The sequence below is a fragment of the Anser anser genome (genome assembly GCF_964211835.1).
Source record: "Anser anser genome assembly, chromosome: 1".
NCBI lineage: Eukaryota > Metazoa > Chordata > Aves > Anseriformes > Anatidae > Anser > Anser anser.
Window position 1 is genome coordinate 139273010 of NC_139720.1, and position 24348 is coordinate 139297357.

Consider the following 24348-nt stretch of genomic DNA (forward strand, 5'->3'; position numbering starts at 1 on the left):
TCTCGATGCACACAAACATCCTATAGTAAAATAAGCTGTGTGATAAATACTGTGTATTATTATTATTATTAATAATAGTCTTCTGCCTTGAAAATATTTGAGCAGAGCTTTCTCTCAACCTTCTTGCTGTTTTTTATCTTTTGTTTCTTGGTCCACAAGCTGGTAAAAAGTTCATTTTGGGTGTATGGAGGAAAAATCTAGACTCTCGAATGTTGTGAAATCCTTTTTTACATACTTGCTTTTGAAAAAACACGTAAGTATTTCACTTGGCATCACCTTGGACCACTGGTAAGCCAGAGTCCCACAGGTACCCAGAAAATGCTCTGTGCCCCTCTGGCTGCGCGTCAGCAGTGCTGTCTCTCATTTAAACAAAGCTCCAAAGCCACAGAAATCCCCAAGACTGGCCAAGGAAACAGCAAAGTTGCTTGTAAAGAAACCTTTGCAATATAAAGTACCTGTCTGGGGGGTCCAAATCTTTGCAGGAAAGAGTCTGAATCGCCCAGTTAACCCAGGTGGAAGCACCTCTGGAGGTGGTCTCATCCAGCCCTCTGCTCAAAGCAGGCCCCTGCAGGCTGCACTGCTCAGGGCCATGTTCATGTGAGTTTTGACTGTGTGCAAGGATGGAGATTATGCAGCCTATCCTGGTGCTTATCCACTTTGCTGTGTGGTGGCTTTTTCTTAGATTTCGTGCGTGTGTTGCAACACATTTGTTGCTTTTAGACCTAATCACCACGTACTTTTCAGAGAAATCTTTTATTCTCTCTTCCCAGTAGGTAGCTGTAAACAGCAGTAAGGCCTCCACTGAGTCTCCTTCCTCCTGAAATGCAGTTAGTACAAGTTGTGCTCCACAGGGATGGTGCCTCGGTAGTCTGTACCCAGTCCTCTGCTGGGAGTGGACAGAAGAAAAGGTTATCTATCTACAGGCTTGAGTTCACCCACTGATCAAGTTCAGGTTCACAGTCTGAATTCATTGACTGAGCTGTGTGTCTTGGAGTGTGGATCCGCCAGTTCTGAAGGCTGCTGACTGCTGAAGCTCCCTGAAATCTCAGGGCTAATTCTTCTAGAAGAGGACTTGGCTGGAAAACGACACAACACTCAGCCCTGACCTGGGACAGGCATTAGTTAGTGGTTGTGTGTGTCTGAGCTCAGTCTCACAGCAGTGACTTCTGTGCTCAAACAAAAGCAAAAATAAATATGCCACTTAAAGTGGTGTTTTGTTGGATTGGTGTTAACTGCCTCTGAAGTTTTTATCATCACTAGAGATTCCTTTTCTTTAAAAATGGAAATAAAATAGTCCTAGCTTTTTAATGCTTTATTTGCAATAAGATGCTCTTTGTGTACCGGCTGCATGATTGGCATTGTACAGGCAGCACAGTGGCAGGAATGCTTTCTCTGCTACAAGTGAGAGCGCAAGTCGTGCGTAGGCAAGACATTAAGTATTAATTTTTGAATTTATCTTTCCTGAGTCTTTATGAGCAGTGATGTAAATCTACAACCATTACCACAAACAAATTTTGAAAGTAAGGCTCTTCTAAAGTTTTGCAGTGTTTATAGTTCACTTCTAGCTCTCTCTTGTGACAGTCTTGCAGTAAAAGGCAGTGCTGGTTTAGTGGCCCTTGAGGTTTCTTTTTAAAGAGCTAAAGTGTTCAAGTGTTCAGACAAATATTTGCTCCATTGATCCAAGTTCTCTGTAAACTCTTCATCAGTGAACCTGTGCAGGATGAAAGTAGCATGGGGACTGCGTTATTCCTAGCCCCCGTCCCTCTTCTTGCCTCCGAGTGAGCAGTAATGCTATACCAAATTTGCGCTTGTATTAGCGTCCTAGAAATTGCTGTAGAAATTGCTAAAGTAAGTCTAGAGTATCCCACTAAGCTTGTCCATCAAGCGGCTCCAAGTCTTTTTCTTTGATGGCCTTTTTCTGCAGCTGTGACTCTGTTGCTCTGGAAATGGTTGAAGTCAAGTGTCTAGAGAGTTCATAAAGGATGAACTTGCTCTTTCTATAACACGTGATGACGGGCAGCTTAGAAAGGCATTGTTTGTGAAGCTGTAAATTAGGCAGTTCAGTCTGCCTGAAAGGTGCTTAGGTCTTCAGTTGTTTGGGACCTTGGGGGGATGAGTAGGTGTATAAGCTTTCTTAATGTTGCTTTATCGGGTTAAAATAACTAAATAAATAAGATGTGGAAATGATCTAACAAGTCCAGGAACTTTTTAGTGTGTAGAAGAGTTGATGTTCATTGGAAACATGAATGCTTCCATGCACTTTTCCACTTACACTTTTTCATCCACATAAAAACTTTGAAGTTTTTTAGAAAAGTATTAATGACTCAACCTTTCTGCAGCTTGCTTCTGTCAAATGTGCCCAGCCTAGAGTATTTCACTTTAATGCTCAAAACCTGTCACTTATGAACAATATAACACAATGCCTGTAGCTTTGTAAGATTAGGGAACTGTTCCACTCTTTTGAGTGGTTGATCTTCTGAACCACCAGTTGCTTAGTTCCCCCCCACACCTGATGAAGCTGGCCATGGGATTTGAGTGGCCTGTTGGCCCCTTGTGTTTTCATACCTATTTCCTTTCAGGACTGAGCCCCATGCAGCTGTAACCACTTCACAGCACCTTTCCTTGACCAGCTGCCACTGCTTCTGACGGTCTCCTCAATGTTGGCCATCCCAAGGAAAAGCAGTAGCTGCAGACCTTGGTCTTGGCTGTGTCCTGCTGCTGGTGGTTTTCCCAAGGTTGCTGTGGGTACAGCTGCGAGACAGCCTGACAGCAGGAATCAGAGGCTCTTAAACTGCGTGGTGCTCAGTGTGAAGATCATCCAGCTTGGTGTTTTGTCAGCAGAAAGCGTATGAAAGCAGGGTATTTCCCAGTAGCTGGGGTAGCTGGGCCATGGGACAGTGAGGGTTAAAGTATGTTTAACTTCAAACAGTAAGTATGCGTTGCAGATGTAATTGTCGTATCTTCAAAACCAGATTTAAAATAACTGATGTATTTTATTACAGGGGGAAAATGTATGAGTGGCTTATATCCAGTTCTGTAATACAATCACATCCTGCTCCCTCTAGTGCGTCCTCCTAATACAATAGCAACAAAGGTTTCCCTATTTGCTTTTGAAATGAATTCACTGAATGATGCTCTCTGAGCCCAAGAAGCTATTATGTCAGCCTAGTAGTAGTAGTATAGATCTGGTTTTGTGCCACTGCTATGTATACAAGCTAATCTGTAGAGTTTTTATTCTTGCTCCTGATTTACTACAGGGTTTTGGCTGATCCCGGTTAAATCGATTTTTAAGACTGAAAACCTTCTGGGGGTATTGTGTGAGCTCGGTTCTCTCTGTCTAGGGATGAGGAGAGTGAGAACAGCAGAAAGTTTTGGCAGTTTGACCAGTTGGGTTTGTAGAAAGTGTCTGTAGCCATTATTGGCAGTGCCAATGGCTCGAGGCTGACCGGTTGTAGCCTGTCACTTTGTGCATAGCTGTGTTTTCGTTGCACCCACGATGTGTAGCTGAAAAATACTCTGAGGTCATGAGGAAGCATGCTCCATAACTCTGTATTTCAGTTGTCTGAAATTTCAGAAAGTAGTCTTGTCTTGCCAAAGTCTTTATCCCGTGTGTTCTCTTTGAGTATACATATCTCTTTTCTAAATGAAATATATGCTAATACTCCAGTTAGGTTTTAATGATCATGCTGCCATTATGGTGTATTGATGGCAGAGAAGGGGGACAAGTGGGTAGCCAGCCACTCGAGTGTCACAGCTATTGTGTTATACCTTTTTTTTTTTACATTAAAACTATTTTTCCACTCTGAACCTGAGGACAATGAGGAGGCTTATTTTGGTTGGAGGGTTCTTTTTTTTTTTTTTAACTGCTTTATTACAGTTTGATTACTCTTTAGTCTGTGCCATAAAGATAAGTTTTTTTTTGGTGCTGTGTATTTTTTTTTTTTTGTTATACCTCATTTATGCTCTGGCTAACACCTGTCAACTTTATTTACCATCTGGGGGGAAAAAATCTATGGATGTAGATTGGTCACAGGTGGCAAAGCCAGCATTAACTACTGACCTGTGGACAAAAGGATCATTTCTTTACTGATAAATATCCATCATCACCTTGCAGCTGTCTGCAACAAGGATTAAATCACAGATTGTTTTAAGGTGGTGGGGAGACTTTAAGAGGGCATCAATTTGTGTACTTAGCAGACCAAAGCCACTCTGACTATTCTTATCCATCTTTCTGCGGAGTCTTGTTCATTCCACAGTACCTTTAAAAAGGAATGGTGCTCAGTTAAAATGTTATACTTCCCAGATTCCTGGCATTGTCCTTCTATTAGGTTACCTTTTTTTTTTCCTCATGCTGATGCATCTCTTGTTGATAAAGTTTTCTGGTAAGATTTTATTTAGGCTGAGTGACTCCTGTGATTGCTTAGGTGTTTTTTTTCCCCCTTGCTTTATTTTTATTTTGTGAAAGACATGCAGCTGACTTGTGTGCAGGTAGTATGAATTTTAGCTGCAGAATTTACAAGTATGCAGGAGATGCTGCATCTGCCATTGTTAGCTGGCTTAGAGTTGCCAGGCAAAAAAAAAAAAAAAAAGCTGCATCATTGCTGCAGCTGTGTTCCAATATTTTACAGCGAATGGTTTCAGTTAAGTTATGGTCTCATGTTTTCAGCAGTAATTCGTCAGCAGCGGTGTATCTCCTCATTTCTGCCCTTATGAAGGTGAAATCCATTTGTTGTGTCCCAGTGCTTGGCCTCTAGCACAACTCAGCATTTACACATTAGAGGTGTGAATGAGGGTGAGGAAGAAGAGACATGAAAGTGAGTACTTTTGTCAATTTGGGCAGAAACCAGATTTTACAAACTCATCAGTAGTTTCAATGTGCTTGGGGCATCTCTTTCTTTGCAGGAAACTGGAAGTAGCAATTCACTGCTGTAGGTGTCCAATGCCTGTGAGGTTCCTGCATTACACCTTAGCTGATATTCAAAACTCAGCAAGGAGGTAGAGGAGTGGCAGATCAGCCTCATGGATTTTTAACTCTCTTCTTCCAGGACTCATCGTTGGGGTGATCCTAAGGTACGGGACTCCCTCTACCAGCGGCCACGATAAACCATTCAGCTGCTCGCAGGAGGACAGGCCGTTTACGACCCTGCTGGTCAACGTCAGTGGGAAATTCTTCGAATATACGCTCAAAGGGGAGATAAGCCCTGGGAAGATCCACAACGTGGAGCAAAATGACATGTTGCGAAAGGTGAGGCTAGACCGTTTCTTGTGAACGTGTGCTGCTTGGCTGTGTTTTTTCTGCAGCTCCCTCCTTCCCCTGCCATTTGGATGTTAGGTAGTTTCAAATGGCTGCATATCTGGTGGTAACAACACTTCAGTGCTGAATTCAAAAGCACCTTCTGTGCTCTAGCGCTGCTGGCAAAGCTGTGTTCTGCTGCCAGTGTGTAGTTCTTCCCCAAAGCCCTTGATTGCTGCTGGAGGCTTAATGTACACTGCTAACATCTGTACAATTCATGAAAGCTAGCTGAGCAAAAAAAGCCTTCGTTATCATCTCTGATGCTGCCTTCTATGCTACAATATATGGGAGAAAACGAATAGTGATTGTTTCTTTGTTTTGTCCTTGGGTTTTCGAATCTGTTTATTTTCAGGAAATAGTTGCTGCTTACATCCCTGTAATCTACCAAACAAGACAATCTGGTATTGGAAATGAAATTCATTTATCAACTGTTGCTTGCATCTGCTGTTTCTCTGCTTCTATTCAACAGCAGAAATTAAACACCCTTTGTGTGTAGCAAAGCTAGACCTTGAGGTACAGGATTGCCACTTTAGGGCCGTAACCTAAAAATGCTTTTCTGTGACTATGAAGAGAATGTAGGTGACTGTTCATATGTACCTGTCTGCTAGAGACAACTGAAATGAATCCCATGCTGGGAGTGCACACTTGTTTGTATTCTAGCCTGTGTTTAGACACGAGGTGAAGAGGGCCTAGATAGCCTCGTGTGTGAGGGTCTTGTTTTATTTCTAAATGTTTGGGTTTGTTCCTTAGTCTAGTGCAGACTGTCATGGATATCTTCAGTATCCACTGAAATATTTGAAAGTGATGAGTGATCCCAATTCCTGAAAACCAGACTTGTATATGAATTGACTGGCAAGGCGGGGGTGGGGGGGGAACGCAACAACAAAAATACAAATACATGACTGTCATGTATCACAATAAGAGATACTTTCTGCAGTATCCTTTCTATTAGATTTTTTTTATTATTATTTCAAAAAGGGGACTGTATTTGGGATTGTAAGACTGTAATTACTGATGAATGCAATGTTTGTTTTCCTAGATGCTCTTCAGTATGAAAAGCTGCAGCTCTTTGCTGCTGCATCTGTATAGAGCTGGCCAATATTTTGGAAGGTCAACTTGGCCAAAGGTTTATTTCAACACCTAGAAATATTTGTTGTCAAAAAATGAAAGAGAAAAAAGACCTAAAAATTTGTGTGTTTGTTTCTAATTAGTTTCACACTTTTTATTTTTTTAGGTAACTTTTGACCCAGAAGTTTTTTTCAACATTCTGTTGCCTCCTATTATCTTTCATGCTGGTTATAGCCTGAAGAAAGTAAGTGTAATCATTTCCTGAGGAAAATAGCCTTTTCTTAATGAGAGACTGCTGATCTGTTCAGGATCAGGATTTGTTCAGGACCATTTGTGTGACAAGAAAAATCTGATTTCCTTCATAGATGGCTAGCTCATACTGTTTTAAGAGATTTTTTTTTAACAAAGCAAACAAAACAAAAACAAACAAAAAAACTATAAACGTATTAAATTGATGATTTGTTTTCCTTTTGAATATTACCAGAAGTTAATATCAGTTACATTTAAAGTATAAGACATCCCGCTATGAATCATGTTGGTCCTTCTCTAATGTCCAAAATGCAGTAAATTACCCTGAGAAGTGGACCCAAACCTGAATCCCAGTGGGGGTGTTCCAGATTCTGGATGACAGAAGGTCTGGGTTATGACATCTTCAAGTGGTGCTTGTTTTTATTTTTGCAGCTAACTCTTATATCTATATATTATATCTAGATATTTGTTATAAAAATATTTTTGGAAAGCTTCCTGTCAGTGAGCTCCATGTAAGATTCGATACTTGGTTCAGATTTGATATATTCTATTTATTGAAGTTGGACAGAACTTACATTGCAGTAATCGATTGATTTCTCTAGAAAGCACCAATAAAGGCAAGCGTAATAATGCACTGTATGTTTTTTGAACAAGTGGTATAACTTCTTTAAATGAGTACGTAAACCTTTTTTCTTATTCAGAGACACTTCTTCAGGAATTTGGGGTCGATTTTGGCCTATGCCTTCTTAGGAACAGCAGTCTCTTGTTTTATCATTGGGTAAGTGAAATCTGTACTATCTGTTGCTATTTTTACTAAAGCTAAAGTTGAAAAGTACACATTGAGCTATCTAGATTGTCTTAATTTTGTGATTTGTTTGATTATATTTGTGAATATTCCAGACAGAATTAAAAGAAACTTCTGCTGAGATCTAACTTTTAAACAACACCGACCCTTCAAACAATATTGTCAAGTTCAATTGTCAACAATATTGAATCACTTGATGAGAGTACTAGAGAGCAGCATTCTGTTTTTAATGTCATGTTACAGTACAAAGTGAAAGCTTGTTAGACTCCTATTAGAATTAAATTTATCCTGAATTGTAGCCACTACTTGTAATAGAATTTTAGCTCTCGGACTTCTAGAGATGTTCCTTCCATTGTGCATGCAGTATCTCTCTCCCCCTTCACCCCTTGATATATGTGTTTGCATAATTTTATATGTATACGTACACAGACGTTTGGTTAAAGATAATTGCATCGGTTTACTTGCATACGATCACTTATGCAGCTAGTATTGCTGTGTTCTTGGCTATTCTGAAATACAGAAATTGCATAGAGCGAAATACAGAGTTGCATATGCGACTTTTGGTTCGTGTCTCTCAATTTCACTAAAGAGAAATATGTTAAAAGCTATTCTTAGTTCAGAGCTTTTTCAGTGTCTTTGTGTACTGTGGCAGAACCAACACTGAGGGGAATTCTGAGCACAGAAATGTTCCCTGCGGTGGAAAAAGGAAGCAGCCTGGGGAGTTTGTGCTAGTTGTATGAACAAATCTCATGCTGTTTGCTGATTTTAACTGTTAAATGTTGGATCATATCTCACTCTTTGCTCAGTTCTTGGGAAAGAGAGAGAACTGAATTTTGAGAGTTTAGTGTTAAACTGCAGCAGTGTCTCATGGAGCTCTAGAATAACAAAGCCCACCTGAAATATTGTTGCTTGTGGTTTTGCTTTGACTGTCTGAAATGTGCCAGCTGGTTTGACTTGGACTGTTTTATCCTCTCTCCTCAGGAATCTCATGTATGGGGTTGTGAAACTAATGAAGTTGGTGGGACAGCTCTCTGGTAAATTCTATTATACAGACTGCCTCCTCTTTGGAGCAATAATATCTGCCACTGATCCAGGTAGCTTGCTGAACGACTTTTAATAATCTTCTTAAAAGATCCTGTTGCTAGGATTGTTGGCTGTATAGCACAAAGATATTAATTGTACTTTATTTCCAGTTATGTTGTGCTAGTATCTCTGATCTTCTGTGAAATGCACACAAATGCTAGGTGCTGTGAAAGCTATTCTGTAAGTTTGTTGATGTCATAGTATGTTTGGGGACAAATCCAACTTTCCTGTTCATTATATGTTATTTTAAAAATTTTTCCCTAATAGGTTTTTGTTTAGTGTACCTCAAATTTAATTTTAATTTATATTTAATTAAAAATTAATTAAATTATTATACTGTGTGGATAGCAGGACTTCTGTAGCTACGTTGCTTGAGACAATGGATATTTTAAGAGCTGTATTTGAGGAGGCTTTGTGTTTTTTCTCATTCCAATGATGTTATACAAATTCAAGCAGAAGAATGCTCTTCTGCAGATTAACTTTAGCTTTTGGAAAAAAAAAAAGTCATTCCTTGAGGTCCAGCATGTTCACAAAGGTGTCTGCGCTTGACAGGTGAGTCTGGAGAGCTGGTGTGTGTGAAGGGACAGGGGAGGGAGTGTTGAAGTATGAAGCCTGACGTTTAAAACATGTTGTGTGATGTCCTCGGTGGTTGGTATAAAAATCGGAAGTAGCTCCTGTGACTGAGCTGAGCTCTGAACAGCTCGTGGTTGCACATGATTTTGGCCTTTATGCAAAAAGAAGTACCATGTGATTTTTTTGAAGCTCGTATATGGGAACATCTTCAAAATCATTCTCTTATGTCAGACTGAAGTGTTTGTGAAAAGACTGATATAAATATTTAGCAGTCTTGCCCATTTCAAATCTTACACAATTTTACACTCCTGTGGCATAGTGCATGCTTTGGGGAACACTTACAGCTATTAGCACTATGACCGAAATAACAAAGCCAAGTCAACAAGCCATGCAGCCTTTAAAAGTAGCAAGGGCTGCAGAATGTTTTGTTGAAGGGTTTTTTTGTTTGTTTGTTTTTGGTGGAAGTTTCATCTGCACCATGCCGCTTGATCATGGGGGACTTTGCTATAAACACTGTGCAGATGGGAGGGCTACAGAGCCCCTTCCTAATGGAGCTGCCTTAAAACCGATGGTGAAGTTACCTGTACATAAATATGGCTGGTCTGTGTCCTAGTTTGATTTTGATCCTGTACTTCAATTCTGGGTTTTGTTGCTTAAGACAAACTGGAAAGTCTAGGCTGTCACAACTCACAGTTGTTCCTGAAGTCAGACAATGTTTTTTCTTTTTTTTTCCTCTTTCTGTAGTTACCGTGCTAGCAATATTTAATGAGCTGCATGCTGATGTTGATCTCTATGCCCTTCTGTTTGGGGAGAGCGTGTTGAATGACGCTGTTGCCATTGTATTATCTTCGTAAGTAACTACCTGAAATTCTGTTCTGAAATCACTTAATCGTTTTAGGTATTTTTCTCAGAAAAAGCATTTATTTTAGACATGCTATTTTAAATTTAAATGTACTATCTTGAACTGAATTACTAAATATTACAAGCGTTTGCCAAGATACCTCATGCATAACAAGCACAGAAAAGTAAAGTTTTCCTTCAGTATGGGTTTGTCTTTTCTGCTGTTTAGGTGATGCTGTTAGAGTTAAGACCTTTCTGATGCCACATCTAACTTGTCATTGTGTTACTCTGTTCCTAGATCGATAGTTGCCTACCAGCCAACAGGTGAAAATACCCATGCTTTTGATGCAGCAGCATTTTTCAAGTCAGTTGGTGTTTTCCTGGGAATATTCAGTGGTTCTTTCATGATGGGAGCAGTGACAGGAGTAGTGACAGCTCTGATATCCTTTTTCATGTTTAGCTTTTCCAGATAAGATGCCATATTCACATGCTAACGGAGCTCACCTATTTCCAGCAGTAGCAACGGTGACTTAAGCTTGTTTTAATCTGATTGTGAAGACGTGACCAGCATTCATGTGACCTGTCAATAGAAAGGCATATAGGTATCCATAGAAATCCCCTTTTTCTGGTGTAACTGTGGCCGCACTAGAAGTTTTAGTGATGTTGCTGCATGCATTGTACAGCCAAAAGATTTAAAGTCAAGGGGGAGACACGTCCTAATGTTCAGTTTCTTTTTAGGAATTACAAAAAAGATTTTATTATATAAGCTTGAAAGACATCTCATAGGATAACTGGTGTTTTGTTCTGTCTTCAGCAAAATCCTTAATAGCTATTTCTGACCCTAATGGGTTCTTTCTGAGTTCTGCATTTAACCTTTCTGCTGGAAATCTTGTATCATGCGGCTTGGATAAGAGTGTCTCTACCAGAGGTAACATCATAACATTATGTGCTTTGCTTGACCTGTCCTGCTCTCTTGAAGCTTTGTCTATTTGATCAGAGCTCTGAGGCACTCAGGGAGCAATCTGTGTGGGTTTTGCTTTAGGCTTGGGCAGTAAATCTTAAGTCTGATCTGCACCAGAAATTGTGATGTTTCCCTAGGAAAGGGGGAAAAAAAATCAAACTCTTTGCTTTTGGACTGGCTAGGATAATGGTATTTTTACACATCCCACCTTGCTTTGATCTGCCTAGACTTCTGAAAACTGGCCTAGAAGGGGTAGAATGTGATATTTTTTACAATAATCATGAACCTGTGACTCTTGATCTTAAGCAATAATGTCTGAACTGTATCTCGTTATAAATACATGGCTCAGGTTTGCCTCATTGTATCCTGTATAATGGAAACCCTTCAGGTATTGAGGGGAAGATGTGCTGTGATGCTTTAGTGTTTGGTCTTCAAGCTCCACTGTTCTACAATCAGTGTGACCCAGAACGATGATTCTTAGCCTGGCTTTTAAGCTACCAGCCATCTATAGCTCTGGCTGATCGAGTGCTGTTGCTGTGGTTTTTGGCTTTCTGGCTAGCTTCTAATTACAGCCGAAATACATTTGGATCCATTTTGTAAAATCATGATCTAAAGCAGCAGTTGGTTCGTGCTGTTTCTAATGCATGTGCTCAGGACAGCGCTGTACTGTTCACAAGACAGCCTCTGGTTTAAAAATAAATGCATAAAAATACATAAGCTTTTGCTTAATTATACCATTTTAATTATCTTGAGGGGAGGAATACTTAACATCTTGTAATACTCTACAAGCAAACTGTAAATGCGCATTTTACTACTCTTAGCTAATTAGAGCCCATAACTTAAGTCGTGAATGAAGTTAATAGGACCTTATTCCCAAGCAATGTTCTGTAGCACTGCCGTGGCTGTGAAGTACCTACAGCTGTACCTGTACCAGCAAAGGGGGTTCATGTGGTCATTCATTGTCTTTTGAAAACAGAGAGAACACTTGGTTTGCACATATAATGCAGGTAATATATGCAGACTTGTTCTGCCTTTCAGCAAACTGTCCTGGCCTCACTGTCTGTGGTTATTTTTTTATAACGTTAATATATTGTACCACTTGGTATTCCCTTTGTAAATTGTAGAATCTGCCTGGCTGGAATGAAGTGAAGCAGAATATTGTACCTGAGGAATTAAGAAAGAAAACTCTTTGCTTTAATGTTCAAGTTAAGAAAGAAAATAACTTAATTAGAAGTAGTACTTCAATTTGGTCTATTATTATATGAAATAAGAAAAGGATTTTTTTTACTCTTCTTTCACCATCCTCTTCCTCCAGAATGATGAGCAGAGGTTTTCATGTTGGATTTACTAAAATGTTTTGGTATGGTTACTTACAGTGTAACAAGAGGAATAAAGAGTTTGATTCACAAAGCTGCCAGAAGAGACTAGAAATGAGGAATCAACTCTGATGAGGGCCCTTCCCTAGCTCAGAAGGCCACCAAGAAGTAGTGGTGTGGGTGGGGAGCAGGCAGCTGGGCTCGGGAGTGCTTTGTGCTAGCCAAACTTGCCCTGAAATGCTGTCAGCTGTTTGCCTCCGGTGTTAATCACTTGTGGCTTGCTGTGAACACTGAATTCTGTGGTAAAGCCTGCAGGAGACTGCTTCCACTGGGTTTTCCAGGCCAACTGAGTGCTTCTTGCCAGAGTCACAAGGAGTGCTGAGCCCCACACCTCCCAGAGCCTGTGAATTGCCTTGTGAAAGGGGTGCTCCTCGTTGTTTGTAGCATCCCTATCACATACTGAACTGTGACTTCTCAAGCAGCTGTGTTGCCATTAGGTTTGATTGTGTAATGCTGCAGAGAGCCCTGGTTGCAGCTGTGTTATGCATGGAGAGGAGTGGTGGGTGGTGGTGCAGCCTTGATGTGTCTGTCAAGGTACTGGCTTCCTACGTGTGGGCAGGGAGTGCTACCAGCTTGTTGCTGTTTCAGGTGTCCTTGCTGGTCTCTTGCTCTCCCTCTGCTTGGATTTCAGAGAAGACTGTGCTAGTCTTTAGCCTTTAGAAAGACCAAGGATTTCTCCACCGCTCTTACTAGCACATGGTTTCCTTCTGTAACATCCAGTGCAGTTGTACATAGCTGTCTGCACTTGGGATTTAGTAAGCTGTGCTGTTTACTTGCTGCCAGAGTACCGACTGTAGGGGAAAAAGGTCCATAGACAGGTGAATAAATATTCTCCAGTATGTGGAGAGCTATATTTAAGACTACTGAAATCTGTCCCACTCTTTCAGTAGCTATCCAACCTGTTAATTCAATGTGTTTGACATTATTCAAGTTTTACTCTCATCTGGAAGATAAAACTTCTTCCCATTGAAAGGCTGAGCTGCTGTGGTTGAGCTGGCTTGTCCTCTAAAGCACATCAACACAAGAAGCAATGCATTTTGTTGTAGGCAGGATATCTGCTTTGCCTCACAAGTACAGAAGTAGCTAAACTTGCTGAAAGACCTTGTCAACAAATCTGAGCAGAAAAATTCTGACAGATCTACTTCATCCTAGGGTTTCTGTAGTCAAGAACAGCCCTGTAATGAAGAACTTCTGAATGTATTTTATGATTTATTTAAAGGTGACTTGTGTATGTGTGTTTATTTAAAAATAAAATGAAAGAAGAACCGTAAAAAGAAGACCAAGTATACATGCCTTCTCTGCTGGTGCTTTGCAGGGAAATGTGGCATAGAATAAGCTCTTAGTTCACAGAGGTGGGGCCACAGTTATGCCGTGGATATGCAGCACAAATATCCAAAATTAATGACTTCTGAGGGGAGACCTTGATTCTGAAGTTTGTCTTGATGTGATGAAAGTGATGTTTTTCAGCAAATAGTGTTTTGTTCTCAGACCAGCATTAGGTGTTAACACATAACAGCACTTTTCACAAATATTGGGTACAGAGAAGCCAAAGGACTGGTGAGTTTCTTATTTTGGATCCCTTAACAAATGTCTTAACGTGACAAAGTTTACCAAGTTGCACTGCTTCCCCCTGCTGGAAACGGCTCTCTTCTTCCTGATGTCTTGGAGCACCTTCCTGCTAGCAGAAGCTTGTGGATTTACTGGTGAGTTGTGGCTTCAGGTACACTAAGAGAACTCCTGTCTGTCTTAGCAGCCATGTATCCACCTTCTCATTGAAACCTTCCTATAAGGAACATGATTTTAGCACTTAAAGCTTTTTTTTTTATGTCCTGCACAATACCACTGATGGTGCAACTTGCTGTGCAGCAAAAGCTTTTAGGAACAGCATGGATTTGTTTCGCATGCTTCTGCCCCCCTGTGCCTTACCTAATCCTTGGCTTGAAAATGAGTTTCATAAAATCCCAGGGTTAAGGATGATGTCTAAGTTTAACAGAACTTGAAAAGGGAGAATATCTTGTGCTTATGTAGTAAACAGACTGATGCTTGCATATAATTCTGTTTGCAGGTGTGGTTGCCGTCCTGTTTTGTGGTATTACCCAGGCACATTATACATACAACAACTTGTCAGTCGAATCAAGAAGTCGCACCAAGCAGGCAAGATTCTTTTTCCTCTTGTACACTCTGTTGCTGTAGTATTGTGTACTTCTTTTTTTATTATTTTTTGAAAATTGTCTTTATTGCTCTGCCTTTAACATGTTATTGTGTTGTTTGTCTGTTTTTTTCCCCATAGCTATTTGAGGTATTGCACTTCCTGGCAGAGAACTTCATATTTTCTTATATGGGTTTGGCACTGTTTACTTTCCAGAAACACATATTCAGTCCAGTTTTCATCATTGGAGCTTTTGTATCCTTTTTCAGTTTGAGGCTTCTGTATTATCCTGTGTGCCTGAAGGCTGTTGGTGTCTGGCTTTACGAAGTAAATGATGGTGTTGACTTGGAGTTTTCCTGATGTCTTGCAGGAACAAGAATTCCGAGAAAGTCTTTCATTAACCCTTACATCAAAGTCCTAAGGACTCTGTGCCACAAAGTTGTTGGCTTTGCACCTGAGCAAGTACTAAAATTCGTGTGAATTCAGTATATAAATGAACGAATGTGCTTTACTCCATGTAGTCATAGCAGTGGAGCTTTTAACATCAGATTTGGAAACTTCCTTCCTAGCTCAGAAACTTCAGTATCAGCAGGAAGGGAAAGCAGCATGCTGCCTATGTTTATCAGCATAGGCAAACTGAGTTAGTTTCTTAAGAAGTATGAGCACCTGCTTTTCAGATATGGAGAAACATTTCATCTAAAGGTAAACTGATGGATGATGATACCAGGGAATTCTTGGCGAAGAGGAGTGGTTCACCAATGCAGTGTTTTCTCCAGATGACATTCAGGAGTCTAATTTTTATCTGCTCCCTTCTCATCCCAAACGTACCCCATGCCCACCTCAAAAAATTATGCTAGATTGAATCTAACACTCTGTGGAGTGGAAGAGAGCAGGGAAATGAGGGATAGAGTGGTATGGGAGAAGAAATGTCTGGGTTGGGCTGTTGTTCAGTGAAACTACATCAAGTATTAATCTGTGCCTTTTGGGGAAGGAAGACTCGAAGCTGTTATTCTTGTCCAGACCTTAAAACTGAAGAAATTATATTGCATCATGCAGGTTAAGCATGTGTGATGGTGTGGGTATGAGCTGAAATGCATCTACGTCTTTCTGGACTTCCAAATGCCTGAAGTGTAGTCTGTTTTCTCATTCCTCCAATCGATTTAAAGCGCTTAACGCTGGAAAGCTTTGTGAAAGCAAAGCACAGTGCCTTTAAGGAGGATTTGCATGGTATAACTTCGATTGTCTTTGACAGAAAGGCATTTAGAAGACTACCACTCCGTGACACTCAATTAATACATATTAACACAAAATCTCTTTGATTCTTGACAATAACCTGAAAAAAAGTGAAGTAATAGCTGTTTATCCCTCTGCTCTTTCCCAATCTTTGCTGTGGAGATGTTGACAACTTAAGTGGAAGCATTGTGTGGCTTTCAGTCCATATAAATAGAATAATAGCTTTGTGAATCAGATTGCAAAAGATACCTGGACAAATAAGGTAGAGATGAGGTTATGAGCACCTAAACTTCTTCCTTATCACTGTTTTTTTGTACAGTCTGATCCAAAAGAAAAACTGTTCTTGTTGCTTCTTGTCAAGTTCTGTTGGGATGGGGAGGGAGGACAGCATAAAAAAATGATTCTTTATTGTATGCCTTGGCTAGAGGTGCCAAACAGTGCTTGTAATGCTGTTGTACCCAAACTTTTGGGACGTAAAAAGGACTCTTTTTTCCTCTTCACTTCCAGCTGTCCCTTGAACAAAGCAAATGAACTTCAAGTAAATAAAAGGGACTGTGGGCAAACTGATTAAGCAATATTCTAAAGGTGGAGGTAGCTTCTTAGGTGATGGAGGAGGCAGGCACTGAGCTGTGGTGCAGACCATGACACAAAGGGAACAGAGTGCTGAGAGGTGCTGGTGTTAGAGGTGGGTATCCAGTTCCCCTCATTCCTGGCTGACTTAGCAACTGGCTCTCAACTGCCTCAGAACAGAGCACTTTGGTGGTAGTATCACTCAGATTAGTTGGGAGCCATTAGATTCTTCTCCCTGTCCAACTTGAAATAGCCTATATACCTATTCCTTCGTGGTTTACTGGCTGTTTGAAAATCCAGAGCAATTACATGAATGAAACAAAGGAGACGGATCTTCCTGTCTTGTTGCCTCCCTGCCTTCTGCAGGAGTAGGGCTATCTGCAATGGAGATAAAACCCAGTAAAAAAAATAAAGATGGCCTAATACAGAATATACTTTTCTTTTTTTTCTTACTTTGTTTTCTCTCATCTGTTTTATCACATAGGTCTTTATCTGGCCATTTTCATTGTTTCAGAGAAGTGAAGAATTCTCCTCTGTCCTCCTATCTGTTCTTCTGAACTAAAAAGTGTTCCAGAGCCCTATGGCCATTGGATGAAGACATGGATAGGATGGTTGTCTCTTTGGTGTGCTAAGTGTTGCAGTCTTTCGTTTTTGCTATAGCCTTCTGTTATCTGTCTGGGCTACGCTATCAGTCTATGCTTCTTTTCAGTTTTTCTATTGTTCCATTTTCTTCCTACCTGTCTAATGTTATTACAATTTTCATATCTCTTTCTGTTACCATACCTAACCTTTGTTGCCTCTTGAGTGACCTTTGAGGAAGACAAAGGGTATTAGTGCTCACATTCTGCCTCGGCCCTTCCCCATTGAATTAACACCTTGCGGGTAGGGGGCTGAGGAATTGTACAGACATCAGGATCTGCTGAAAAAGGCTGGACTGCAAAGGCAGAGCTAAAGCCTCAGTGTCACTAGCAAAATCCTGGTCATTCTTCCTGCATATGTTGGTTATGATGGCTAATGATTTTTGCAGTTCCCAAAAGGATTGCTATAAAAATGTAATAATTACACGAACGTTTTTTAGAAAGTAACGATCAAAATCTTAGTTTTCTTGTAGACATAACTTTCTGCAAGCTGTGTTGTTTTAAATCCATATTTAGGTATGGCAACAACCCGGACATATCTAGAGTTCTTCTCTACTTTACTTTTCTGTAAGAGAGCTGTTTCACTTTTCTAATGTTGCTATCCCAGTAGCAAATGAACAGTGTTCAGTTAATTTCTGATTGTGTCGGTGTGTTACAGGATTTCAGCTTATCACTCTATTTTGTACCAAAGTGTTCCTGAGTTGGTGGAGCATGTATTCAGCTTTCTGGTTACTTACTGGAACCAGGGTACAGGATGGAAAGAGCTTACCACTTACTGTCATGTATTTCTTCTTGAGGCAGTTCCTTTTAAAAATACTTTTCAAACCTCATTATAGTGCTGGCAGTTGTTTTTGGGTTCATCTTTGTAGTTTTTGTGAACTCTTAAATTCCTGCCAGCCTGTAGAAGATCGTGCCTCTGCAGGAGCAGTAATGGAGAGGCCACTTGCTGGTCTTTTATGTTGGCTTTCCTTCTGCACTGGGGCTGCATTTCTGTTGGTCTAAAATGCACAATCAGATGTTGGTGATAGTTGTTTAAGATGTGATATTAAGTCTTCATTTGTACAGCTGGTAGCCTTAATACTAGGTGTAATTTCACTGTGCCTTAAAAAAAAAAAGTGGGTATATTAGTTAAAGGTTGTAATCTATGCTGTGAGTTCTCTACGCACGTAATTGGTGAAAGTCTGTTTTACATAGACAGGGATAACATGAACACTTTATCATTATGTAAATTTCCTATTAAAACAGAAGGTTCATATTAGAGCCAGGTACCTGAGTATGCACACCCCAGGAACGTGAAATCCTTAACCCTCAGCTGTGAACAGGTTGCAATCTTTTTGGGCAGAGCTGCGCACATCTACCCTCTGTCTTTCTTGCTGAATCTGGGCAGAAGGCATAAGATCAGCTGGAACTTTCAGCACATGATGATGTTTTCAGGTAAAAAAGCAAAAATGTTTGGTAAAGCAATAATACTCTTTAAATCATAAGATGCTTATAGATCCATCGCCTGCTTTTATAATGCCCATGTAGGTTTTTTGAACAGAAGACTTAAAAATTGCAGCATGCCCTCATGTATCTTTAAACTTGTACATGAAGTGTCATGTCTGAGAAGAGTGACATCTTGGATTGCCAGCTGCTGGCAGCCCACAGTCACCTTATGTTGGGAATGGAGTATTTTCATTTGAAGTGTTGAGCATCTGAAGGCGATGGGGGAATTGGGATGTATTTCTTCCAGTAAGTCAGTTCTAGGTGAGACAATCTGCATGTTGTGCAGAAACAGAATTAAGACATTTAAGGGTGACTTCTCCTACTTAATTGAAAAAAAATATAATTTATTTAAACTCCTTTGACATGATGGAGTCAGGCTATTTCCAGTGGTGCCCAGTGCCAGGACCAGAGGCAATGGGCACAAAGTGAAAAATGGGAGGTTCCCTCTGAATACCAGGAAACACTTCTTTGCTCTGCAGGTGACAAAACACTGACACAGGTTGTCCAGAGGTTGCGGGGTCTCCTTCCTTTCAGATCTTCAAAAGCTGTCTGAACGTGATCCTGGGCAATTGGCAATAGGTAGCCCTGCATGAACAGGGGGTTGGACTAGATGACCTCTAGAGCTCCCTTCCCTCTAGAGCTGTTTGGTGACTCCCCTCCTAAATAAGTTTGCAGGTGGCCAGTTGCTTGCCCTTGTTAGAGGAGTTTCATAATCTGTGGGAGAGGGGAAGCAATACGTTCTGCCTGTGAGCATGTTCTTAACTAACATATTTTTCCAGGAGATAACAATTCCATATCAATGACTTAAGCTTTGGTTATGGAATCAAACAGAGAAGTGTTTTCATTTAGATTCAGGGAGCTGCTTGTTTTCCAAAATATATTTTGCTGTTGTCTACAACTTGTTTGTTTCTGCACTTCTTTCCTGTTAATTTCTGGAAATAGCTACTCCTTGTTGTGTCTTCTGTAAGCCACATAAAACCACCAGGGCAAATCATGCTTTAAAACATCCCAGAGTATAATTTACCAGGGAAACTGAGATAACTGAAACTCACCTGAGAACAGGCTGAGCCCCGTGCTTTCTGCCTGTCACTCTGAGCCTGCGTGGCATGGAGGGAGCAAGGAAAGATTCCATGTTATGAATAGGCATGATTGCACACTTCTGAAGCTCTGCTATTTCATTCTTTTGCATAGGTCTCAGGGGAGCCATGGCCTTTGCTCTGGCCATACGAGATACTGCTACCTACTCGCACCAAATGATGTTCTCAACAACCCTCCTCATAGTCTTTTTCACTGTGTGGATTGTCGGTGGAGGTACAACTCCCATGCTGTCATGGCTGAACATCAGGTCAGTATGCAACTGTATGCTGGGGAAAACTCCCTTTTCAGGTGGCAACTTGAGAAGTCCTACAGAACTTGTTTGATGCTTGCTAGAGGTGTTCTGGGTGTTTAGAACGCTCTCCTATACAGAGGAAGCTGTTAGTGCAGGCAGGTAAAGAAAATGCACAGGCTGCTGCTGGGATTCAGCTCCCTGATGCTCTGTGATTAGGCACCTGATCCTTGTCAGCCCTGTAGGATATGGGATAGCATTGCATGGTACAGTAGCCCCCATACTGAAAAGAAAGAAATAGCCAATTAGCCTATCTAGTACCATATTGACTTCTTGTTCTATTAGGCATTTCCCTGTCTTCTGGCTCTAGGTAATGACCCTGTTCTGTTTATCAAGTTAGATGAAGCCTTTAGTGCTAAAAATGCACTTCAAACATTTATCCAAACAAACTTGATGTTACCTTACAACTGTGATAAATGGGAGCTTGCTAGATCTCCTTGGTGTGTTTCTTCTGTTTTGATGAGACCTATGAAAACTGTGAGCAGCATGAGTATAACCATTTGTCTGTAAATCTGGGCCAACACTTGGTACTTTAGGGCTGCAAGTATATTCATGTTTGAAGCTACTTATCAACCGAAGTCCTAGATAATCATGAATCAAACTTTGTTAAAGACTACATATGCTTTTCATTCTGAAAAAGCTTTGGCTGTTGTTGTGGGGAGGGAAGGTAAATAGAGTGGAATTAATACAAGCACACTATACAAACACTCCAGTGCATTTTTTCATATGTAAATTGTGTGCTGTTTGGTCCTTGAAAGCTTACTTTGTCTTGCATTCTAGTTGTGCTAATCAGAATTTGTCTACCATTGTTTTTTTCCTATCCTAGCACGATACAATCTTGGGTAAAGAAAACAGTTTCAGTCTCTGAAAGAATTAACCATTCTCAAGGAGTATTGCTGGTTTTTGGAAAACTTCAGTAAACTTCTTGTGGCAATAGGTAGCAGGTGCTTTCTAGGTTGGAAAAAAAAGGGATGGATAGGATGCTCAGAAATGCCTGAGACTCCTATTACTGAAAGTAGCTAAAGCCAAAATATCTGACAGGACAATGTCAACAGCAAGTTTTGGAGTTACAGGGTGAGCTTACCAAAACTGTATTGTCAGACTGACTGGCTGACATCCTGTCAATATGGATATGCACTTGAGCAGAGTTGAACCACTCTGTACCAAGAACATACCAGCTGTGTCTGATGTCAAATGCTTCCAGCCTGAGAGGTGTTACAACAGTGATTTACAATATTTCAACTCTAACAGCACACATTGAAAGTCCTGGCTTCCTTTTTCTTGTGCTACACAAGTCAATTTTTGTCCTTTACAACTGTGTTTAAATGCAAGTTCCAAATGTTTGGTTAGCATACCATAAAAAGGCATTGCTTCCATGTACCCAATGCCTCTGAAGGTCATATTGCCAGTAACAGGTTATGCAGCACCTGGTCTCAAAGTCAATAAAACAATTCCAATGCAGCTGTCATTAATGAACATGAGATACACCATCATAATGTTATTTCTAAGCCCAGCCTGAGTGGTTTCCGCTCCCAAGTGAAAGCTATTTAATGACTCTAAACAAGATGCCTGGAATAGGTGCCACATGCAGCTTTCCACTAGGCACCTCTGGCAATGACGCAGATCTGTAGTCAGTAGTGATATATAAGGAACAACTGTACTTACACACCTCGGCAAGCCGAGCAGTCAGTGTCTGCGTAACCAGCGGCATACATAATAGGCTGTCTGGAGGATGGTGTACAAAGGAGCAGGGCATGAGTTCTGGCATGCACTGTGCAGGTAAGAAATCTGCCAAGATCTGCCTGCAGCCTTTCATTTGCTGAGGTGAAATTTGACCATTACCTCTGCCACAAGGCTCCTTCAGCCATCAGCAGTAGGACAGGACTGAATTCTGGCATGTGTCCTAGCTCCTGGCCAACTGGAGACTAGCTGAGGTGACTTGTGGTGGTGGTGGTTGTTCTTTAATACGGTCTAGCCCAGTAAACAGTCTGTGGAAGTACCTAAGAAGATGCACTTACTCCTTTAACAGGTCTAGTCAGGCTCAATAATGAGATTCCATGGGCCTGGTTCATGAGCAGTCCCTGAAGGTAGAAAAGGCCAATGCCATATCCGTTCTAGGCTTGCCTTTTGGGTAAGCTGTACTTGCAAAAATCATTACCGTGTCCAACAAGGCAGAAAAGCTGGAAGCACTGAGAAGTGCCTATGATACCCCCTCTGGAGAGCAGCTGCCAACAGTGAGCTGAACCATGGTCTTGAGTGTTTAGCTGTTTTGTTTTGGAAGACCTACGCATGCTTGCTAGTAAGTAGGAATTTTTACTGTCACTTGCTTGGCATAGTTGACAGAAAACAAATGGTTAGCATCCCCATTAAGAGAAGGATATCATGTGGAAAAGGGAACTCTACAGAAGTAGAGTAGAGTAGTTTGGGTCTGCATACGGCCGCCTTGATGGGCACTGCTGCGTTGGTCAGTGAGGCTGCACTTTTTAGGGGCGAATTCAGATTTGTACCAGGAGGTGGCAGCCGTGTGCAGCTGATGAGTTGGAAACTTGTTTCTGGTAAAGTACAGGCTGTTGAGACAAAACCCTTTCTGCAGGAAATCAAGAAGACCTGTCTGACCTTACAGGGAGAAGACAGAGACAGATCAGTTTCCAGCTGAATTTTAGAAGTGTGCTGCTTTCCTCCATTCCTTGCCACGCAGTGGAGGAGGTAGGCAGGAGGAGATGAAGATGCTCTACTGTATCAATGCCTCACGCAGCTGCGGTGCATGCTGCTGACACAGCACTTTATTTGGATGCTTTCTGAGCCCTGGCACTTACCCATTAGATTGCACCGCAAGAGGCTGGAAATAAGTACTGCTTCTGTATAGCTTCATTTAGCAGAAGGGAGAATAAAAGATAGAAGGCTGGTTGTTTCCTAGAGTAAGTAAACCAAGGGAAATAGGAAACTAATGCCATTTGTGTGTTGCACTTAAACGTTAGGATTTGTGTGGACTCTTACAAGCCCAGCTCTCATGTGAAGTTCACAGCAGTTACTGGGGAACTAAGGAAGGCATAAACAGGAAAGGATCTTATTTGAGGTTAGCCCGCACAATGTAAGTAGAACAGTACCAGAGAGCTGACTCCAGCCAAGACGTTCAGCCTGGCTTGGTACTACTACACCCATAGCGTGCACACATGGGGCAGTGCCTATGCAAGGATCCAGAATCGCTTTGCTGCGGCTCAGAGGCTAAGGCAAGTGCCTGTTAATTGAATGATGATTGTATGCATGCTTGGTTCTTCTGGTCATCCCTTCTCACCCATGATGTGAAATATTTCAAATGAAAAGTAGGTTAGGGAGGGGGAGGCTAACATGAAGAATAAGTGTTGATAAAGTACAAAACAGCATAAGGAGGAAAATAGGCGAAAATGCTCTGTTCCTCACCATGCTCTGATCTGAATGTCTTGCTCAGAAGATTGGGTATGTTTAAGAATAGGGTGTGTTACCAGTGTCCAGTGGTCAGGATTAAAATATACAACCAAGCAAAGGACCTACAGTTTGCAGTGGAGACTTAGTTTGAGTTTACTGCTTAACTGGTTGGGAAAGTGGCACCATGGCATCAAAATCCAAGCAAAAAGAACGGGATCTTCAGATGCTGTTGGTTTCTGCCACTTAATGCTAAGCAAGCTTAAAAGTTAACACCAGAAACTAGCGTTAAAGCCATGATGTCATATATTTGCACTTGTTGGCTGTCTTGGCTGTGAAACATTCATGTATGTGAATCATAAATGGTAATGTTTTTCCAGCACTAGATTTGCTTTTTTTTGTAGAAATTAAAGCATTACTTGAATTTTAAAAATGAAAGTGTCTTCCTTTGAGACTAAAATGATGAAACAATTTCCTGCATGAAGCTGTAATGCTTTCAGCAAATTAGCCCTATAAATCAAAACTACTGGCAAAGTTCCTCTTCTGAAAAGTAGCTGACTTGTTGTTTCATTTATTTGTCACAGGAAGGAAGGAAAAAAAAAGAGCTTCTAGCATTTGTATTGAAAAATATTTGCTACTTTTCAGTAGGATTTGACCTGGTTCTTTTCATTTTGAATCAAGCAGCAGGTAAATTAATGCCTGCTTCTCCATCATAAGCTGCTTCAAATGTTTGTGTATTTTAATGAAGTAATTTTGATTATACTAATCAGTCTTTGTAAATCTTAAACATGAGAATTATATCTTTTGATTTAGTATACTTTTGTTATCTTTCTAGAGAAAAGTTAAGGGTTGGCTGGATGATGATAACTTAAATTTTTATCGCCTTCTATATGACTTCGCAATTATATTCTTCTTAGCTTTTTATCTAGTGTTTTGTTTTTTTTCCTCATCAAGCAAACTGAAAAAAAATCTGGAAATACTAACTCTCATATAAGTAGATAGTTCACATAGCAACTCTCTGGGGTGGTGGTAAAACAGCTTGATGTCAGTCTCAGGTTATATTATATTAAATCATCCAGGGTGGTCCAGCTATTAGTTGCTGGGTAAAATGTGCGTTTCTTAAATACCATGCCTCCATGTGCTGCAATGACAAGGAGTGTTGATGCCAGAATCCAACCTTGTTATATCCGGGGCTGGTGTGGGGAATGTTTGATCAGAGGTCATATTCTTCTCCTT

The 24348-nt window shown here is 40.7% G+C and overlaps 1 protein-coding gene across 2 annotated transcripts in view; it reads left to right on the forward strand.

Moving 5' to 3' along the window:
• The window catches only part of SLC9A7 (solute carrier family 9 member A7), a 67099-nt gene that overhangs the window by 24260 nt on the left and 18491 nt on the right, over window positions 1-24348 (forward strand). For both annotated transcript variants that reach the window (XM_083805428.1, XM_083805429.1), the window contains exons 2-12: window positions 5046-5245; window positions 6528-6605; window positions 7312-7388; window positions 8397-8509; window positions 9816-9921; window positions 10210-10351; window positions 13846-13951; window positions 14314-14402; window positions 14539-14652; window positions 18161-18272; window positions 19515-19668. In XM_083805428.1, coding sequence (XP_083661554.1) covers window positions 5046-5245; window positions 6528-6605; window positions 7312-7388; window positions 8397-8509; window positions 9816-9921; window positions 10210-10351; window positions 13846-13951; window positions 14314-14402; window positions 14539-14652; window positions 18161-18272; window positions 19515-19668 — 1291 coding nt within the window. The remainder of the gene's footprint in view (window positions 1-5045; window positions 5246-6527; window positions 6606-7311; window positions 7389-8396; window positions 8510-9815; window positions 9922-10209; window positions 10352-13845; window positions 13952-14313; window positions 14403-14538; window positions 14653-18160; window positions 18273-19514; window positions 19669-24348) is intronic.